At 41.0% G+C, this 16,604-nt stretch overlaps 1 protein-coding gene across 3 annotated transcripts; it reads right to left on the reverse strand.

The window, feature by feature from the left end:
- Nucleotides 1-2,403: 2,403 nt before the first annotated feature.
- Nucleotides 2,404-16,048, reverse strand: PIGA (phosphatidylinositol glycan anchor biosynthesis class A). Of its 3 annotated transcripts, none has more exons than XM_032474931.1 (6): nt 15,923-16,048; nt 13,866-14,009; nt 8,890-9,022; nt 8,003-8,135; nt 7,647-7,853; nt 2,404-4,717 (listed from the first exon to the last, which is right to left on the reverse strand). In XM_032474931.1, the coding sequence occupies exons 2-6, from the start codon at nt 13,945-13,947 to the stop codon at nt 4,451-4,453; spliced, it is 822 nt and encodes a 273-aa protein (XP_032330822.1). In that variant the 5' UTR covers nt 13,948-14,009; nt 15,923-16,048; the 3' UTR covers nt 2,404-4,450. The 3 variants fall into 3 exon arrangements, with proteins under 3 accessions (XP_032330822.1, XP_032330820.1, XP_006194259.1); XM_032474929.1 differs by having other exon boundaries at nt 13,230-14,009; XM_006194197.3 differs by lacking the exon at nt 15,923-16,048 and adding an exon at nt 15,549-15,671 and having other exon boundaries at nt 13,230-14,009.
- Nucleotides 16,049-16,604: the final 556 nt, after the last annotated feature.

Consider the following 16,604-nt stretch of genomic DNA (forward strand, 5'->3'; position numbering starts at 1 on the left):
ACTTCCCATCGTGCCAGTAAAGGTGGTGCCTCCTTCTGGAAAATGTGGGCTATACTTGATCATGGAGGACTTAATAATGGAATGGATGAAGATGCCCTAGGTTCTGGATGAAGTACCCAAAATTCTATGGATCAATACCTTCCCTCGCTGAACAATATTCTCTTGTAACCCTAACTCTTCAACATGCATTTGCTGGCCAGTACAAGTTGATTTATTTTGAATTTTCCTCACCTGGGAAAAACAGAGAAGGAGAAATCTAGGTCTCCTCTTTCATGCTTAGCTAGATTAGATTTTCTAAATTTCTACAACTGATAGGGAAAGACAAGCCAGAATAAAATTATAGATGACTAAATAAATCTTACTTAATAAACGCTTAATGCAAAAATGAGTTTCTCCTAGCACTCAGGCAAATCAGAATTACTATCTATGTAAGAACTGTCTTATACTGTTAAAAGGGTAAGGCATGAGAACACAGCCTTGAGTCATAATATACAACATATCCATTTCAGTATATCACTGTCTTGTGCTGTTTCCATTGTCAAGAGCAGATATTCACATATAAGGTTAACTTTACCAAGCTTAGATTACCTGGTAGGCTGCCAGTGTATGAAAATACGTGGATGAACACAAGTATTTAATTCGTTTCATGTCTCTTTCTCCAACTGTTCTCTAAGAAGGTGACCATTTATTCATATCAGCACAGTAATGTATATAGGATTATTCAGTCTTATGTTGGCCTTCATCTTCATTTAAAATATGGCTATACTTTTTGTTTTACGTGCCAGAAAAGTCGGCCATGAGAAGTTCAAGTTTTTTAAGGTTCCAATGGATGTCTACTCTTTCTGAGACATCATCTTTACTGTATTTGAGCATTACATTCGAGATGAGCCTAACAGGCTACTGAAATGAGTTAATTCATGGGATCTTTTACGGATATGAAGCACCAGGGTTTCTCAGCCTTCGCACTATTAAAATTTGGGGCCAGATAATTCTTTGTTGTAGCGGGGTTGGGAGGTGCTGTCCAAAAGCATTGTCGGATGGTTAGCAGCATCCCTGACCTCTACCCACTCGATGCCAATGCCCGACTCACATCCAGTTGTAACAACCAGAAATGTCTCCAGGAGATACCAGGCGTCCCCTTGGGGGCAAAAACCACCACTGCCACACCCAGCTGAGAATTACTAAGCCAGCCAAATACAAAGGATAAAGGAAAATCAACTCCCCAAAGTACTGCTGAATACAAATCAAAATCTGTACAGGACTTTAATTTTCAGAATTCCGTATTAAAAAAAATACAGCCACAGGATGATCAGTTTAACATCTAGTCAGATTCTTTGGGGAACACAGAGGATAAAGAGGTCTTTAAGAATACTTCACAGAAGTAAACACTAGATACCCTGACTTAGCCAGAAATCAGTTTCGGTCTAAGATAAATCAGAACCTATCAACGTAGGTGACCGCTCTCCACTGCTTCCAACAAAGCGGGTGGGAGAAGCCAGGTGCTGGGCAGCACCCTGCAGGTCTGCAAGCCCTGTACTTGCCCGGCCTCAAGCCTGAAGAAAGAGCCCAGAATCAGCAAAAGAAACGTCAAGTTTCATGGATGGGGGATCTTACACATCTGAAGCAAGGTCCTGGAGCGACAGCCCACTGCGTGTGGCAGACAGCAGGTAGCAGGATGGCAGGACATAGCAGCCGACTCTGCTACTAGGGAGAGGGGGAGATGACTAGTTATAGGGGCAATTGACGTCAGGTTGGCTCATCAGTTACCAAGGAAACCAGCAGAGGGGCATGCCCCTCACCGCACCTTTGATAAGCTATCATGGTGGAGCCCCTTTGAAAAGCTATCATGGTAGAGATGTTCTGATCTAAAGATTAGAAAGATCACTAGCTGGGGCCTGGGGCAAGTATGTAGGAAGGTCAGTCTTGTGAGTAGGGTGTAGGTGAAGCAGGGGACTGGTCAGGCAGGGGATGTACAGAGAGCAAGAGAACAGCCATCCTGAATGGCCCGATCATATACTGGGCTTCTGTAAATGAAGTCAAAACTCAAATTTCTCTTAAAATAGCTCACAAGATATAACGTATAATTACACAGCTCACATACACAATAGTTTACAGACGTATTCATTTGTCTCACGTGGTAACTCTAGTGTAATGAAAAATGAGGGCTTGTTTGGATCAGGAAACAAAGGCACAATTGAACTTGTTATTCCATGAGTAAAAGAATATTCTAGAAAGAAAAGATGGCAGAGTAATTCATCAACTGAAGGATATTTCCTGTTTTACTAACAGACCAAGCAAAACATCAAATTGCACCGAAAAAAAAAAAAAAAGCTGGCGAGGTAGGAGAAGTATGCTCAACTAGTAAATAATATTCTTTTCATCAAACAAGACAAACTCAGAAAATTCTCAAAACGTCATTTTGGTCTTTATTTCTGGACATGTAGCATGTTTTCATAAATCAGTTGTACATGTGCTACTTTTTATAACATCAAAAGAAATACTATATTTTTCATAAATTCCTCATCACTGCGAGTTCACTTTCAAATAAATGTAAGTAGCAGGGTAGAACTGTATGTTTCCACATATTGACCAGTGCAACACTGACAGTTACAATTAAGGTATTCAGGAAGCCTGAAAAATTAAGATTTACCAGAACAAGCAAAATTTACTTCCATTTGTTTAAAAATAAAAAAAGGAAAATATTCAAATTACGTATTTTTCATGCAAGAATTTTAAATCCTATTTCCATCTGAAATAAATGGCAACTTAATAATTAAATGGCAACTTTGAAAAACTGCTAGGAAACAAAAACCTAAGAAAAAACAGTAGTATGCCTTTAAAAATTGCTGAACAGAATAAGAATAAATAAAACCAAACGTTATAGTTTCCTGCTTTATCATGAATATTGGCACTGTTTATTTCATATTTATACATCAGTTTCTATGCATAAGAATCCCAGTAAGATTTAATGGTTTGGGTCAGTTTGTTTTTCTTTAACAAAAGAACCCCTAACATCTAAATTTCAAAAATTGCACTCTTGCATTTGTGTTTTAGTACAAAACACATATATATTTCTTATGTATCAGTGGCAACTGATTAACAGGCATGTTAAGATACTTTTTAAAAAGAAAAAAAAAATCCTGTACAGAATCTTAATACTGACAGAATCTAACTCGCGCACCCACAGTGCCTCATTCTTGTGATCTCACAGTCCTTTATCACAAAAACTTACTCTAAGGAGTTCCAAGAATTAATAAGACACACCATGTGGATAATTTGGGGTTTAAAAACCCATGGCTCTGGGCAACAACAATCACTGTTAACAACATCCATCCACAAAGAGACTGTGTTCCTAACATTTTCCAACTCAATGTACTCTAAGTAAAACATTCTGGGGTAAAGACTTTCGCACACTGACAATACTCATCAGATGTCAGCTAGGCCACAAGTGAAGGGAAATGACTTCTATCAAAGGTACAGGGTAGCAGCAGATTTGAGATGGCACACCTCGTACATTCTGCTCGGAAAACATCAAGGCATTGACAGAGGACTGAATTATGCACTTCAAGATGGGAAGGGTTTCTCTGCACTAGCATCAACAGTGATATCGGTCCCTAGTATTGAAAAAGCAAAAGATTTTCACACACACAACTGAAGACAAAAGCTCTACCTAGGAGAATGCATACAACAGGATCAAAGAACACGGGGTATGCCAGCAAATTTTTCCTGGCATTAAAAGCATGAGCATTTTTGGCATGGTGGATATCTTCCATTTCATGTCAACTGTGACTATGACAAAGTGAGCCATTTGAGTGACAAACAAAGAGTGAATGCACCCCGGGTCCTTAACCAACGCAGGAAGTACCTAGTTCAGCATTCTGCACATAGTAGGTGCTTAAAACATGCTGGTAACGGATGGACCATTTGACTCAAGAAACCTGCTGATATATGGAACACTTACTGAGTGTACCCAATAAATGTTTAAGAACATGACTTTAATGTCTAATAAATGTAGTATGAACACGACTTAAAACAGTTTATATTATTGTTGTACTTCCCTAAAGAAAATCTGTAAACATCTGGTGAATGTCAAATTAATGGTAGAACATTTAAAATTGGCCAAAAAATGCCCAGAAAACGTTTGGCCCTTCAGCACCCAAAGCTCCCAAAATAGAACGTTAAAACATCTCGGCTAGAGGGATTTCAGTAGTCTGAAAAATTGCATACCTGAGTGGCTTAAATGTTCTCTCCCAAATTTAAATAAGTGCAAGGAGTTTCTAACACTCAGGAATTGCATAAGTTTTCATCTTTCCACAAAATAAAACATTGAATGATACAGAGGTAGCATAACTTACTAAATTAACTTTTAAAATAAAGAAAAAAAAGCAAGGTTATTTTCAATAGTCTTATTAGAACTATCATGTTTAATTCTCGCAATCCAGGCTTTCTTCTACCTGGTTTTAGACATCTCATTATTCTCACCCCCTTTTTTACTGCAAGGATGCTGACGAGCCCAGGCAGCCCTGGGCCCTGTGGCATCTACTGCAACATCGATGATAGAATCTGGAGTCACCCATCTCAGGAAAACAAGGAAGAGAAAGTTCAATACAGCCAACAAAGCAAAAATGCAGCCTGTCACTGGGCCACAGTGAGAGATGAGTCTGTCCAGTCGTTTGTCCATCGATAACACAGCTTCCCCTGCCACGCGGTCGTATACCTGGTGGGAGAGAGGCCAAGAATGAGCACGCTGACCCACCAGCAGCAGGGACCTGCACAGGCCAGGAATGCTTTAGAGGTGTCAACAGAAGCTGCTTACATTTCATTGTTGTTGTTACAGTAACGATGTGATTAGTGAAAGAAATGCCACTCATCTGTGCCACTCAATTCAACGCTTAGGGAGTGCCTATTCTGGACAAAATACTGGGGTAGATAGTGAGTGATACCAAGATGAACATACCATGGCTCTTGTCCCCCGGGAGACCACCATCAACATTTAATCAACTACGAGAATTCCAAAGTCTGAGAAGTTGGAACAGCTTTTCGGGACACCTCTGTCGAGGCCATATTTAATTTAGCAGGGACTCCCTGAAGCAGGACTCGCCCTTTAAACTTCTTTGGCTCGGCTGAGAGGCTCTCTGGCAGACATCAGCTGCAATCAGGGTTACAATCTAGTGTGCTTCTGGGTACACAGAGGCTCCTCTTTCCACAGCCATCGGCGGCTGCATTGCTGAGCACAGATGGGGAGGATATAAGAAATGTTTCATGGATTCCAAACAAAAGGAGAGGGAAGAGAGGGGGGGATATTTGGGTAGATGGTATAGGTCAAACACTGGCAAACAAAGCTTATTGCTGAGAACTGGTAGTAGATGGCTTGCTTTTTATTTTAAGTACTGCTAAGCACTAAACTCAGAAATATTAAAAAAAAAAAAAAAGATCTTTGAAAATTCTTATCTCAGATACACAAAATGGGCCAGCATGAGTGTTTTAAATTGCATTTGAGCATTACTTGTACTCATTCTCACATATCAGACCTGTAAAGCATCCCCTTTTGAACTCAAGAAAGTTATGACGTGCGGTGCAAATTCTACACGTCAGTGGCCTCTGAAAGATACAGGTTGTTTTCATCTAGCTCCTCTACCCTGAGGACATTTGGAATACATTTTAAGCAGAATTATGTCAAGCATTATGCTGAGTCTGGCGAATTAAAACTTAAAAAGAATGTTTCAGCATGAACACTGATTTAATTTCTTGATCAATTTCCTAACTAGCACAATTAAACTAAGAAGGAAGAGTTGAAAGGGATGGAATGTCCTACGTGGAACAGGTAGAATTAAAAGAGCAACTACAAACTCACCTGTGTGTCCACCTTTATTTCTAGGCCAATTAAGCAAAGTAATTTATGATCTCAAGTGACAAAATAATAATTTACCACTATGAAGAGAATGACAGGGATGACAGTCCATTATAGGCAAGGACTAGCTTTTTTCTGAATATATACTACGAATCGCCACAGAGTGCAAAACCGAAAACGATACAGATGTCTTAATATTATTTTAAGAATAACTAAAAGCACATTTGTGGTTTCAAAAAACCCTAATTCACTCCTTTAACATATGCTGATAAATTGTCACTGTATCTCTCTGGCGCTGAATTGACTATCGACATAGCTCAGACTTCTGAGGTTTACATGATGTCGATCAAGAAGATGAAGTCACAACTTACAGAGCCATGGTTCTCAATCAGGATGGGTTTCATGGGAAAAAAACCTGTCTAACCAAATATCCCTGCCAATCATTCCCAAATTCCACCTCTGCTCTTCAAGGGTCATGTTAGAACCGAGCAGTGTCTGGGGAGGCAGGCGGGCCGGAGCAGAAAAGGCCCAGAGCCTGCCAAGTCTCCCTAGGCGACTGTGACATGTGCTCACAGCAGGTCATCAGTGCTGCACCCCAACTTCCAAAGGAAAGCCAGGACATGTAGTTCTCTCATATGGGTGGAGATACCGCAAAACTTCTCCAAAGTTGAGTATCTCAGAGATATTTCAGTCAAAACTGTTTGTTGACACAAACATCTCATTATTTCAGTGGAAAATGTATTGTATGTGTCAATTTTTAGAGATTAAAAAGAGTTTTATTGGACTTAGATTCAAATATGGGCTCACCTCATGTACGGGAATTTACAATTTAAAGCAAATAAGAAAGCCTTTCTGCTTCCTCAGCTCCATCTTGCTCTCTACTTTGGGCCAGAAATGAGCTGCTGAACACAATTAGAGTAGAAATAAAGCACTCTCTTCTCCACACTCCCGACTGACTGTCTTTCTGGTTCGCAGCTTCTATACACTAAGAAGCAGAGTCTTCCCACCCAGCTTGTTACGTGGTAATCAGAGACAGGAGGCAGACGAAGTGACGAGAGGTACTTAAATACAGGACAAAACCGAGGAGAATAAATGAAGTCCTGACCTCGAAATAAAGACGCATTTCCCACAACTGTACTCCCCCACTTAAGGGCATCACCCTGTCTTGTGCACCTGTCTTTTGGACATTCTCCACTGCTGCCTTTTATTGGTGATCCTACTTTCAACATGTGTCATGTGCAGTCTGAATTCTAACTTACTACATTCTCCGTCAGGCCAAAGATGCAAAAAAGTCCCTTTCCTGTGGAAAAATCACAGCAGCTAGCAAAAGTGACACAAGAGTTTTAGGAAGCAGCCTGAATTAAGTATTTGCACGTTATAAAGCTGCTGCAATGGCTAAACAAAGCCACTTATTTTCTAATGGACCTACGTGCTTTAGAATTATCAACGGCCTCAAAAAAACATCTAAGAGCAGATTTTAGTATTAGTTTTGCCTCCAATCGTTGTGACTTCTAGAAAATTTTGTAACTTCTTTATGCCCAGTTTAATGAAAGGTCTAGATGCTGCATCACTGCTATTTTCAGATGTCAAATGCAACGATATGACTAGAAACTTAGCCTAGCATATGCCAAAAGTAATACATAGTTCATCTCTTTTCATTTGGAAGAGATGTCATAAACTTAAGCAACAGAGCAGAAATGGTAAACGTATGTAAGCAGCAGCAAACATGTACATGAAACATCAAGTAAGATTCAGACACAATCTTCAAATACCCTTTTCTTAGCAGGTGACATACTTTTTCGGTTCTCTCCGCAACGTTCCTCCAAGTGTAGAAAGTCTTTACTATGTTATGGATCTTTTCTGGAGGCAGCAATGCTCCCGACTTCAGTTGGGAAATAGCTTTTTCCAACCCCTCACACAAAGATTTCACAGAAGGCTCACATAAAATGATAAGACTTTCTGGAAGTACTTCAGGAATTCCGCCAACCCTGGTACTCACAACCTTAAAAGGAAAACAAGAACCTATGATCCACCACAGTTCGTATCTTGGGAAAAGCAGCAAAACCCACTTTGAAAAGTATTACAGTATCTGTCTGATTATTTTTCAAAATACAAGAGACCCCAATAACGTAAGCCCTCAAAGCTTTTTACCTGTAAACCACAACTGGCTGCTTCCACAATGGCCATGCAGAATGCTTCAGTAAGGGAAGTATTAAGAAAAATATGTCCTTGAACTAAGACATTTCTAACATCCTTGTGTTCTAAGGCTCCCAAGAGATGCACTCTGATTTTTGAAATAAGAGAAAAAAGAGGGGAGTGAAAATCATGCGACAATAGAAACATCATTTACTAGACAAGTGTGCTACTCAGGTTATATTTGGATTCTTATTGGTTCTAATGTTTTCCACCTTAAAAGATTAATATACCCAACTCTGATCTAAAAGAAAAGGTCATATAAAGTTGTTTGGTTAAAACTTGTACAGCTAACAGATTTCTAACTTTTGCCACATGTATCAAATTGCATCTTCTCCAAAATCAGTCTGCATTCAATGAAACTATTAACACACCTGGATGAGTAAATGTTAAGATTTCTAAGAAGGAAAATGTCCCTTTTAAATTGCTGCTTCACGTGCCCACAGCTCATGTCATCTAAGTTACCGAGGAAGAGAAATGTTCGAATCTGTACATGCAGAGCAATTTATAATGATTTGGGCCACACTACTTAAATCACAATTTACGATGGCTGGAGAATCTGCAAATATTTCCAATTAAAGTGGGGGTTTCTTTTGGTGCATTCTAGGGTGCCCCAACCACTGCCCCCAAATAATTTTGGGCTAACAGAAAAAAATGAAATTACGAATGCTTTAACTAGGATTTCCCATTTTATATATATATATATATTTTAAAATAGGCCTTGCACTACATTTTTCATCAAGTACATACAGGAGATACAGCCCACTTAATGCAGGTATGTAGCCAAAACTAAACTTAGGTAACTGCTATTTTCTCACCCAAGACAGTATGGAATCCATCAATACCTGTCATGTAGCTGGTATCTTTCTCGTACTTCTTCCAAAATGATTCTCTTTGGTCCCTCTCCACCAATTACGAAATTTAAATCAGGGTATTTCTGACAGAGTTCAGGTATTATACCACTAAGCAAATCGGTCCCTGAAAACAAAAAGTTGAATGTTGGAGATATTAATAATTAAACTTAAAAAAAAATCATCAGAACTACCAAGAATCTGCTCACTTTGAAAAATATTAGCTATGCCTTCCCTAAATAGAGAAACTGATTCTCTTAAACCTTTCCTGGAAGGGTGAAATCTTTCATGAACTGCCAGGAGTTCCCCAAGAGTTGCAATTGAAGACATATACACTGACATCCATTGCTCCCTTCCACACGCCCAACGTGTGCCTGATTCTGTTTCATTTCAACACAATGTTCTTTAAGTTACTCAGCTGTGCTTATGCATCGCCTACTGCCAAAAAATGCATTTGAGGTAGCTAACATTTCAGTTAAAATTTCCTACAGAGCAGGACAGCTGACTGGAGATCTGGGTCTTGTCCCACCCTCTTTATAAGCAAGCTCTTCCGTGATGGGAAAGTTTCCTAATACAGAAAATGAAGAGACCTGTGTACCTGAAGTCCAAGGTCTCTTTCAGCTACAAAGTTCCATCTGTCTATGATTCTACCTTCTGCCACAGGAAGGGGCTCAGCAGCAAAGTATAACCACTTACTCCATTTCGTTGAAAATGTGGTCTGGACAGAGGATTTTGCAGCAAACACTATGCTACTAGCAAAATTTAAAGAATAGTCCATCCAAACGTGCCAGAGCCCACTCTCCCTGAATGACAGAAAATGAAGCCAAGACCTCAAGGGCCGCATCATTACAGTCCATAGAACAAAAGGATACATCTTGGTTACCCCACCCTTTTTTAAAGAAAACATGTTTCTTACAATATGTACATACAATCTCAGGTAACACAAAGCAGTAAAATAAATCATGCCCGACTAGTCTGCAAGTGGCTATCCCAGGTGACAGCCACGTTGATATTTAGGAATTTAGTTCATTAACGGTTACAAATCATACACTTTCAGAAGTGAAAGTAAATGTAAAATAACCCAGTTAAAGTTTCTTAATTTAAGAAATGCGCGCACACACACACACACACACAAAAGAACTGCACTTCTATCAATCTTCCTAAATATAGGGAGGTCAATTATTAAAAACATGGTAGAAGAAATAATATATATAGGGTCATTTTTATTAAGTAATGCAAAGTAAGAGTTATTAAATAAACTTAATATTTTAAAAATATGATTGCATTAGCAAACATAAATTCACATGTGGCTTTTCTGAATTACGAAGGCTTCTCATTAAAATCTTAGCTATCTTTCTTTTAAGTCTATTACCAAGTCCATCAACTGGATTTCTAGATAACCCAGGTGTCTTAATGACTTTTAACATTTAACCTCCCATAATTCTTTCCTTTCCTTCCCCTCTGTCCCTTCTAATACAAAAGTTAAGAATCCATTCTTTAAATGAAAAATAAAAACCCACATATACAGTAAAAATCCTAATTGCTGGTAATAGCTAACATTTACTGAGTGCTTACTATGTCAGGCAACATACTTTAAACACACTGTCATTTAATCCTGACAACTACCTTAAAAGAAATGGAACTGATGGATATTACCAATGATCTATAACGTTATTCTAAGACTAAAGGCCCCCCCCCAAACAAAAAATGTTCTGGTGCCTCTAACAAGAGTCTAACACAAAAGAACATACAAAAGGACTTTCAATCACCATATTCACACAAAATGGGACAAGGCAAGTTCTGATTCGAGCTGCTTTTAAAGTACAGTCTTAACAATATTTTGAGGAATCTTTTGAATCTATACCTAGGATAATGGTGGCTGGGCCGAGGGTGGAGGGAACAGGAGACCTTAACTCAAGAAGAGCTCAACTCAGGTTTGTCACCTCTTACTTACTGTGTAACCTGGGTGAGTTACTTACCCTCTCTGAGACTCAGTTTCTGTTACATGCAGATAACATCTACCCTACAGTTGTTGGGAGGGTCAAGTGAGGCACTGTATCATGCACAGGCTTTATCAACTGCAGAATATAAATGTAAGTTGTCATTGAGCAAGAAGTGGGGCATGCCTGCACACGCACAGGAGCACTGCGAAACCCTGACCGTGAGCAAAACAGGCTCAGCAGGAGAGGGAGGCGGCCGGTCAGGGAACCTGGGCGATACGACTTTTGATTTATCCTCTCTGAGGACATTCCAGTGGCCTTTGATATCTGGTCCAAATGAACACCTCCTAAAGAAATCAACTTATTAATAATTAATGGACCATTAACACAACTACTCACTTTTGGGCTACTGAGGTGGCCGTTCCTTCTCAGAATGTTACTTTTTGCACAGTGCCTGGCATACAGAGAGGGTCTGATAAATATTAGTTATACTAATGGATTGCGAACAGGAAAGGCTGTACCGTCATAGCTAGTGATTAGATCAGCTGGTTGAAATACCATAATCAGTAAAGGTAACGGGTTCAGTCTTTGAACAGATAAGTTAATTTTGCTCTGATCCTTGACCACGCATGCTATCTTAGCTAGCTATCTCACAAAGGTATATTATTTGGTGAAAAAACAAATTCGACACGTTTAAGTTGCAACAAACACACCACCAATATCCCCAAAGAGATCCAGAACACCAAATGTTGATCCATTCACATCTTCTTCCAGTAAAGAATGAAAGCACGTCACTGCCTTCACCCCGGAAATTGTTTAGCTGTAGTTTTCTCACTAGCCTCCACTTAGGGATCACCGCATGGACCAAGGTTCTCCACTCCAAAGGTAAACCATCCTGACCAAGGCCCGCATCTGGATTTTAGGCCACTCCCTAATACACTGGGACATTTTTGATCCCACCACTGAGCTTCATGCTTACCTAGAGTCAGCTGCGTTTGTCCACAATCTTTCTGATGCCAATTTCACTTGTTACTATACTCGGTTATTCAATTAAATAGCACATAAATTGATGAAATGAGTTTCTGTGAAACTACGCTAAAAGGTTTGAAAAATCCAATAAAGACATAGAAAAGAGTGCTTGTCAGAGGGTATCCTGAACCACTGTATAAAATCAAAAACAAATTAAAAATCCAGAAGCACATTACTCCATATGCCTTTAGGTTCTCACTGCACTTAAAAGAAACCCAAATTGGCAATTGTAACTTATGCTTTTTGAATGTGACTACACAAGAAAGATGATGTGGCTCCAATCAGTAGACCAGTACTCTTAATCCTGCAGGCCTACATCAAACTGTCGGCAATTCACTGCATGTTAATAATATTTTGAGTTAACTTCAAGTATTTTAAAGGGGTTAAGTGTACATATCATCTTTTTAACAATTCCCTACTTTCAGTGACAATTTTGACTGCTGGACAGGTTTTCAAATGCCATCCAGAAGACCATTTATGTTTTGAATAACCAGACCATTTCAGACTCTTAAGTCAGCGAGGATCGACAAATTCAACCGCCGTACCCATGAAGTGTTACAGGGGCGCTAACATAACCCCCCTTGATAACAGCAGACGCTTCTCGAGGACAAACTGGGCTGAGGACTTCATAGGAACCATCACTGAACCCTCACAAGATCACCATGGTTGCCTAAATTACACAAAACAATTGAGACTCGGATGTGTTAAGTAGCTTATCTTCGATCGTACCAAGGGATGGAGCCAGGATCGGACTCTGGGCCATCTAAACCTCCTGCCTTCATCACTCACCTGCCAGTACATTATGAATGTCTTATCTATGATTAAATAAAATAAGCAAGCTACAAAACAAGCAATGTGCAGAACAAGCTCACTGATTCTGAGCATATGCATAAAAAGACAGGAAAGCTAGAAATCAAAACATTCATTAGGGTCATCCCTAAATGGTAGTTACAGCTGATTTTAGTTTTCACCCTTGTGCTTTTCTGAGTTTTCCAAATATCTGCAATGAAAAGAAAGGGTTATGTGGTGGGCTGGGCCCTGTGCTTCTTACTGCACATGTAGGGAAATTTTCAAAAGATCTTATCTATTAAACAGCATCAGGTTGTTTTTACTTTTAAGTAACAATCAAAATATCAAAGGTTGGGGGAAGGGGGAAGGTAATATTTACCACTGTTCCAGAAATTTCTCCGTTTGTATGTATAAAACAGTATTAGACCCTTCTTTGCTATATTTAATGTAGAAGTAGTTATAAAAACATAAAACAAAAGGAAAAGCCAAACAATCAGTATATACACAAATATTCAACAGCTTTCTACAAGGAAAATAAAAGGCTGTGCAGTGCAATTGTAGCTATCATTTCATTACCTTTTCTGTAAACAAGTCTGCTGACAACAACAACAGTTATTACACTATCATCCCTTCTAAATGGGTCTGGAGTGAAGTCAGTAGGATCTACAGCATTAGGAATGACGGACACTATTTCAGGATTCAGTGCTGCTCTTAGCACAGTGTTTTCCTTACTAGTATAAGAGACACAAATTATGTGGTTTGTGTCACAGAGAGACACCGTTAGAAGCTTGTTTGTAAGCACCGAGCTGACATCAGCAAATCCAAAAAGGGAATGGTCCGTGAAGACTGTCTGGAGGCCCATTGTCTTGGCGTGGAAGAGGGCATCATGGGCCATGGCAGAAAAGGAACTATGTGAATGGATTATCGTGACTCTCTCCCGAACAAATATGTACCTGAGCAGTGGCAGACTGTGAAAGAGGGTCGTGGCTGTAGATTGGTTATACATGACTTTCAGAGGCAAGTAATAGACTTTGAGGCCATTAGTGAGGTAACGGATGCCTTTTCGATTTCCATAAGCATGGGTGACAATTATGACCTTGTGCCCTCTTTCAATCAGGCACTGAGAGAGCTGATAAATGTGGCTTTCCACGCCTCCCATATTCGGGTAGAAAAAGTCCGACACCATGCATATATTATGGGTATGAGTTATACTTGTGGAAAGACTTCCAGGGCTGACATGGGAGAGTGCAGCTGAGGGAGGCTGGTCAGGTCCACCTCCTCCACTACAGGCCATGCTGAGATGGTTTAGGCATTAGTCCTGAGAGCAACTCGTTTAAGATATGCGTCCTTTAGTGCCTGAAAGAGAGAGTAAACAGGATCTCAGCTCAGAAACACAATACATTCCATACTCCAAATCCAGATACAAATATTGTTTGATTGTTAATGTGAATCTGTTAGCTTTTCTCCTAGGGATAAAAGAAAGCATATAATGAATTTATGCATTTGACAACATTTACTTGCTTAGCATTTACTATGTGCCATACAACAGAGCTAGATTCTGCAAAGCCCTCATATCTTAATCTTGGCTCTAAAAATACTGCTACATATAATTTCAAATAATGTGTTACACCACAGGAGCTAGTAATCTGCCATGCTAACAAACAAGTTCCTTCAAATCATTAAATATATGACTCTTTACAGAAAAAGTTAACCCCACTTGTGCTAGTATTAACTTTGTGCTTCCCACTAAAACACACCTGGGGTTAGAACTATCTTCTCAGAGCTTTTTTTAAGTGTCACCTGTAGCACATGTCGCAGAGCTCCACATCTTATCCTCCTTTATTCAAGAATGGTGATCATCCAAATGCTCCCTTCATATTCTTAAACTTTCACTTATGTAAGTCTTTGCTCCATGAGTGTCCCTCCCTTCAGTTTGGAATCAGAAGATAAAGACTGGATCTGGGGCCGTTTTCTACATCTTAAAGCAGGAAATGCTTAGCTCAGGGGTTCCCTAGATCTACCCATCAGTGCAAAATCCTCACTCAATATTCAGCACAATTACAGATTTTCAGACGTTTAAAAAACTAAAGGGGTTCTTGGAAAGTTAGTGAAACTCTGCCTCAGTTTTACAATGAGATTTCCACGCCTCCAGAAACTCAAACTATACAACGGGAAGCCACCCTAAAGGTCTGAGTTTCTGATTTCACCACAAACTCAGAAAATGCAAATTAACAGATAACAGCTTGTGCAAAGTCTAATCATTCTCTCCAATAAAATCATCTTTATTTTAAATATTCTCAGAAATACTCAATAGGTGCTTGTTGACCTGAATTTACTAATTAAGATTCAGTATTACCAAATCGTGAGATCATTCAAGTCTGTACTTTTAAGTGGCTTCACTAACATTTTCTTACTATGGTTTGTCACCTAAACCCGAATTTCCAATTCTATTCAATTTTAAAAGATGAATAATAACGAAAACAGTGAGTATAAAACCCAATGAAATCATTTAAAGTTCTGTCATTAACCCGCAATATTCTGTGAGGAATCTGTCTACCTGGTTATCACGCCTTAACATCTTCGTGGCGTAAAAGCTCAACGGCACAACCACAGAATCTTAAGATTTTAAAGCTGAAGAGAGGCTTGGAGGTCTAGTGAATATCCCTCTTATTTTACAAATGAGAAGCCAAACAAGTTGAGCGATCTGTCCTAGGTCCCTACCCAGCCACTTAAGTAGCAAAAGCGAGATGGCCGTAAAATCCATGGCCAACGAGTCCCTGGGGAGTCATTAGCGACAGGGACTCCTGAAGAGCCTTAGGAAGACGTCGCGGGGGCTCGGGGTCAAAAGGATGGTGCTTCCACCCACCCCCTGGGCGCCGTCCCGGCTTCACTCACCGAGAGGTCGCTGGGGAGCACCCGGGCCAAGGAAGGAATGACCCCCGCTCAGTCAGCGACCCCGCCGGAGTCAGACGGGGTCTCGCCAGGACCAAAGGGAGGGAAACGGTCAGGGAGTGGGCAGGGGGCGGAGACCGGGGACCCCGGAGCCGTTGGCCCCGCTCGCCTCAGCCGACGCGGAACCCGCTACAGCGCAGCCGCCTCAGCGCACCCTCAGCCCCACTCGACTCCGGAGACCCTCGACCCCGACTTCCGAGCCTCAAGCCAGGTGGGCTTCGCCCCCTCCACTGCCGGCCACGGCCCCCTGCGGGCAGCCCAGTCCCATCTGGAAGCGGCAGAGAGTGCCGGCGAGGGGAGGTCAGACGCGCACTTACCGGCGAGTCCCATGGCCGCCAGTGTCCGGACCTCCCGCGGCTGCAGCCGGAGTCCCACCCCGCTGTGTCGAAGCACCAATCCGGAGGGTCCGCGCCCGAGCGCCGTGTCCTCGAAACAGCCAATCACTAAGAAGCGCTGGGGTCACGTGCAGGATCGACGCTCAGTCCATATCTCTCAGCACGGGATGTAACGTCAGCGCGCGCGTGCACGTGTCGCCACGATGTTCCGGAAGACTTGTTTTCTCCGTGTTGAAAACAGCAACTCTCGGTTTAACCCTTTATATGAATTCTTAATGTTGAGAGTCTCGAAAAATCGGTCTTGCTCTTTTCTACACAACCAGCCTACCAGGACCCTTTGACACTGTAGAACCAGCACTCCCAGAGTGCCTCTAGGCGACCCTTTGGCGCTCCTGGGAGTTGTAGTCCCTTGACCGTTGGAGGCGAATCCGAACTTAGAAAACTCACTCCCAGGATGCACCGCGCTTCTAAACGCGGATCCTGCGGACTGCCGGGTGGGTTTGCGCCTTGGTTGCCTAGTAACAGCGTCTCTTTTCTGGAAGCCAGTTCTGTCTGACTTCCAACTGGAGAGACTTTGGGGTGGGAAGGCTACAGAAAACGGGGGTCATATATGTTATTATATGTGCCACAGCAGACCTGCCTGGTTCTTACCAGTCTGGTAGGA

Source organism: Camelus ferus, chromosome X (assembly GCF_009834535.1).
Source record: "Camelus ferus isolate YT-003-E chromosome X, BCGSAC_Cfer_1.0, whole genome shotgun sequence".
NCBI lineage: Eukaryota > Metazoa > Chordata > Mammalia > Artiodactyla > Camelidae > Camelus > Camelus ferus.

Coding starts and splice junctions, on each gene's coding strand:
- PIGA (XM_032474929.1), bottom strand. CDS start 13,947: ATGGCCTGTAGTGGAGGAGGTGGACCTGACCAGCCTCCCTCAGCTGCA. Junction 9,023..13,229: donor CAGACTTGTTTACAGAAAAG/GTAATGAAATGA, acceptor TTTTGTTTTCAG/GGACCGATTTGCTTAGTGGT. Junction 7,854..8,002: donor CAGCCAGTTGTGGTTTACAG/GTAAAAAGCTTT, acceptor TTTCCTTTTAAG/GTTGTGAGTACCAGGGTTGG.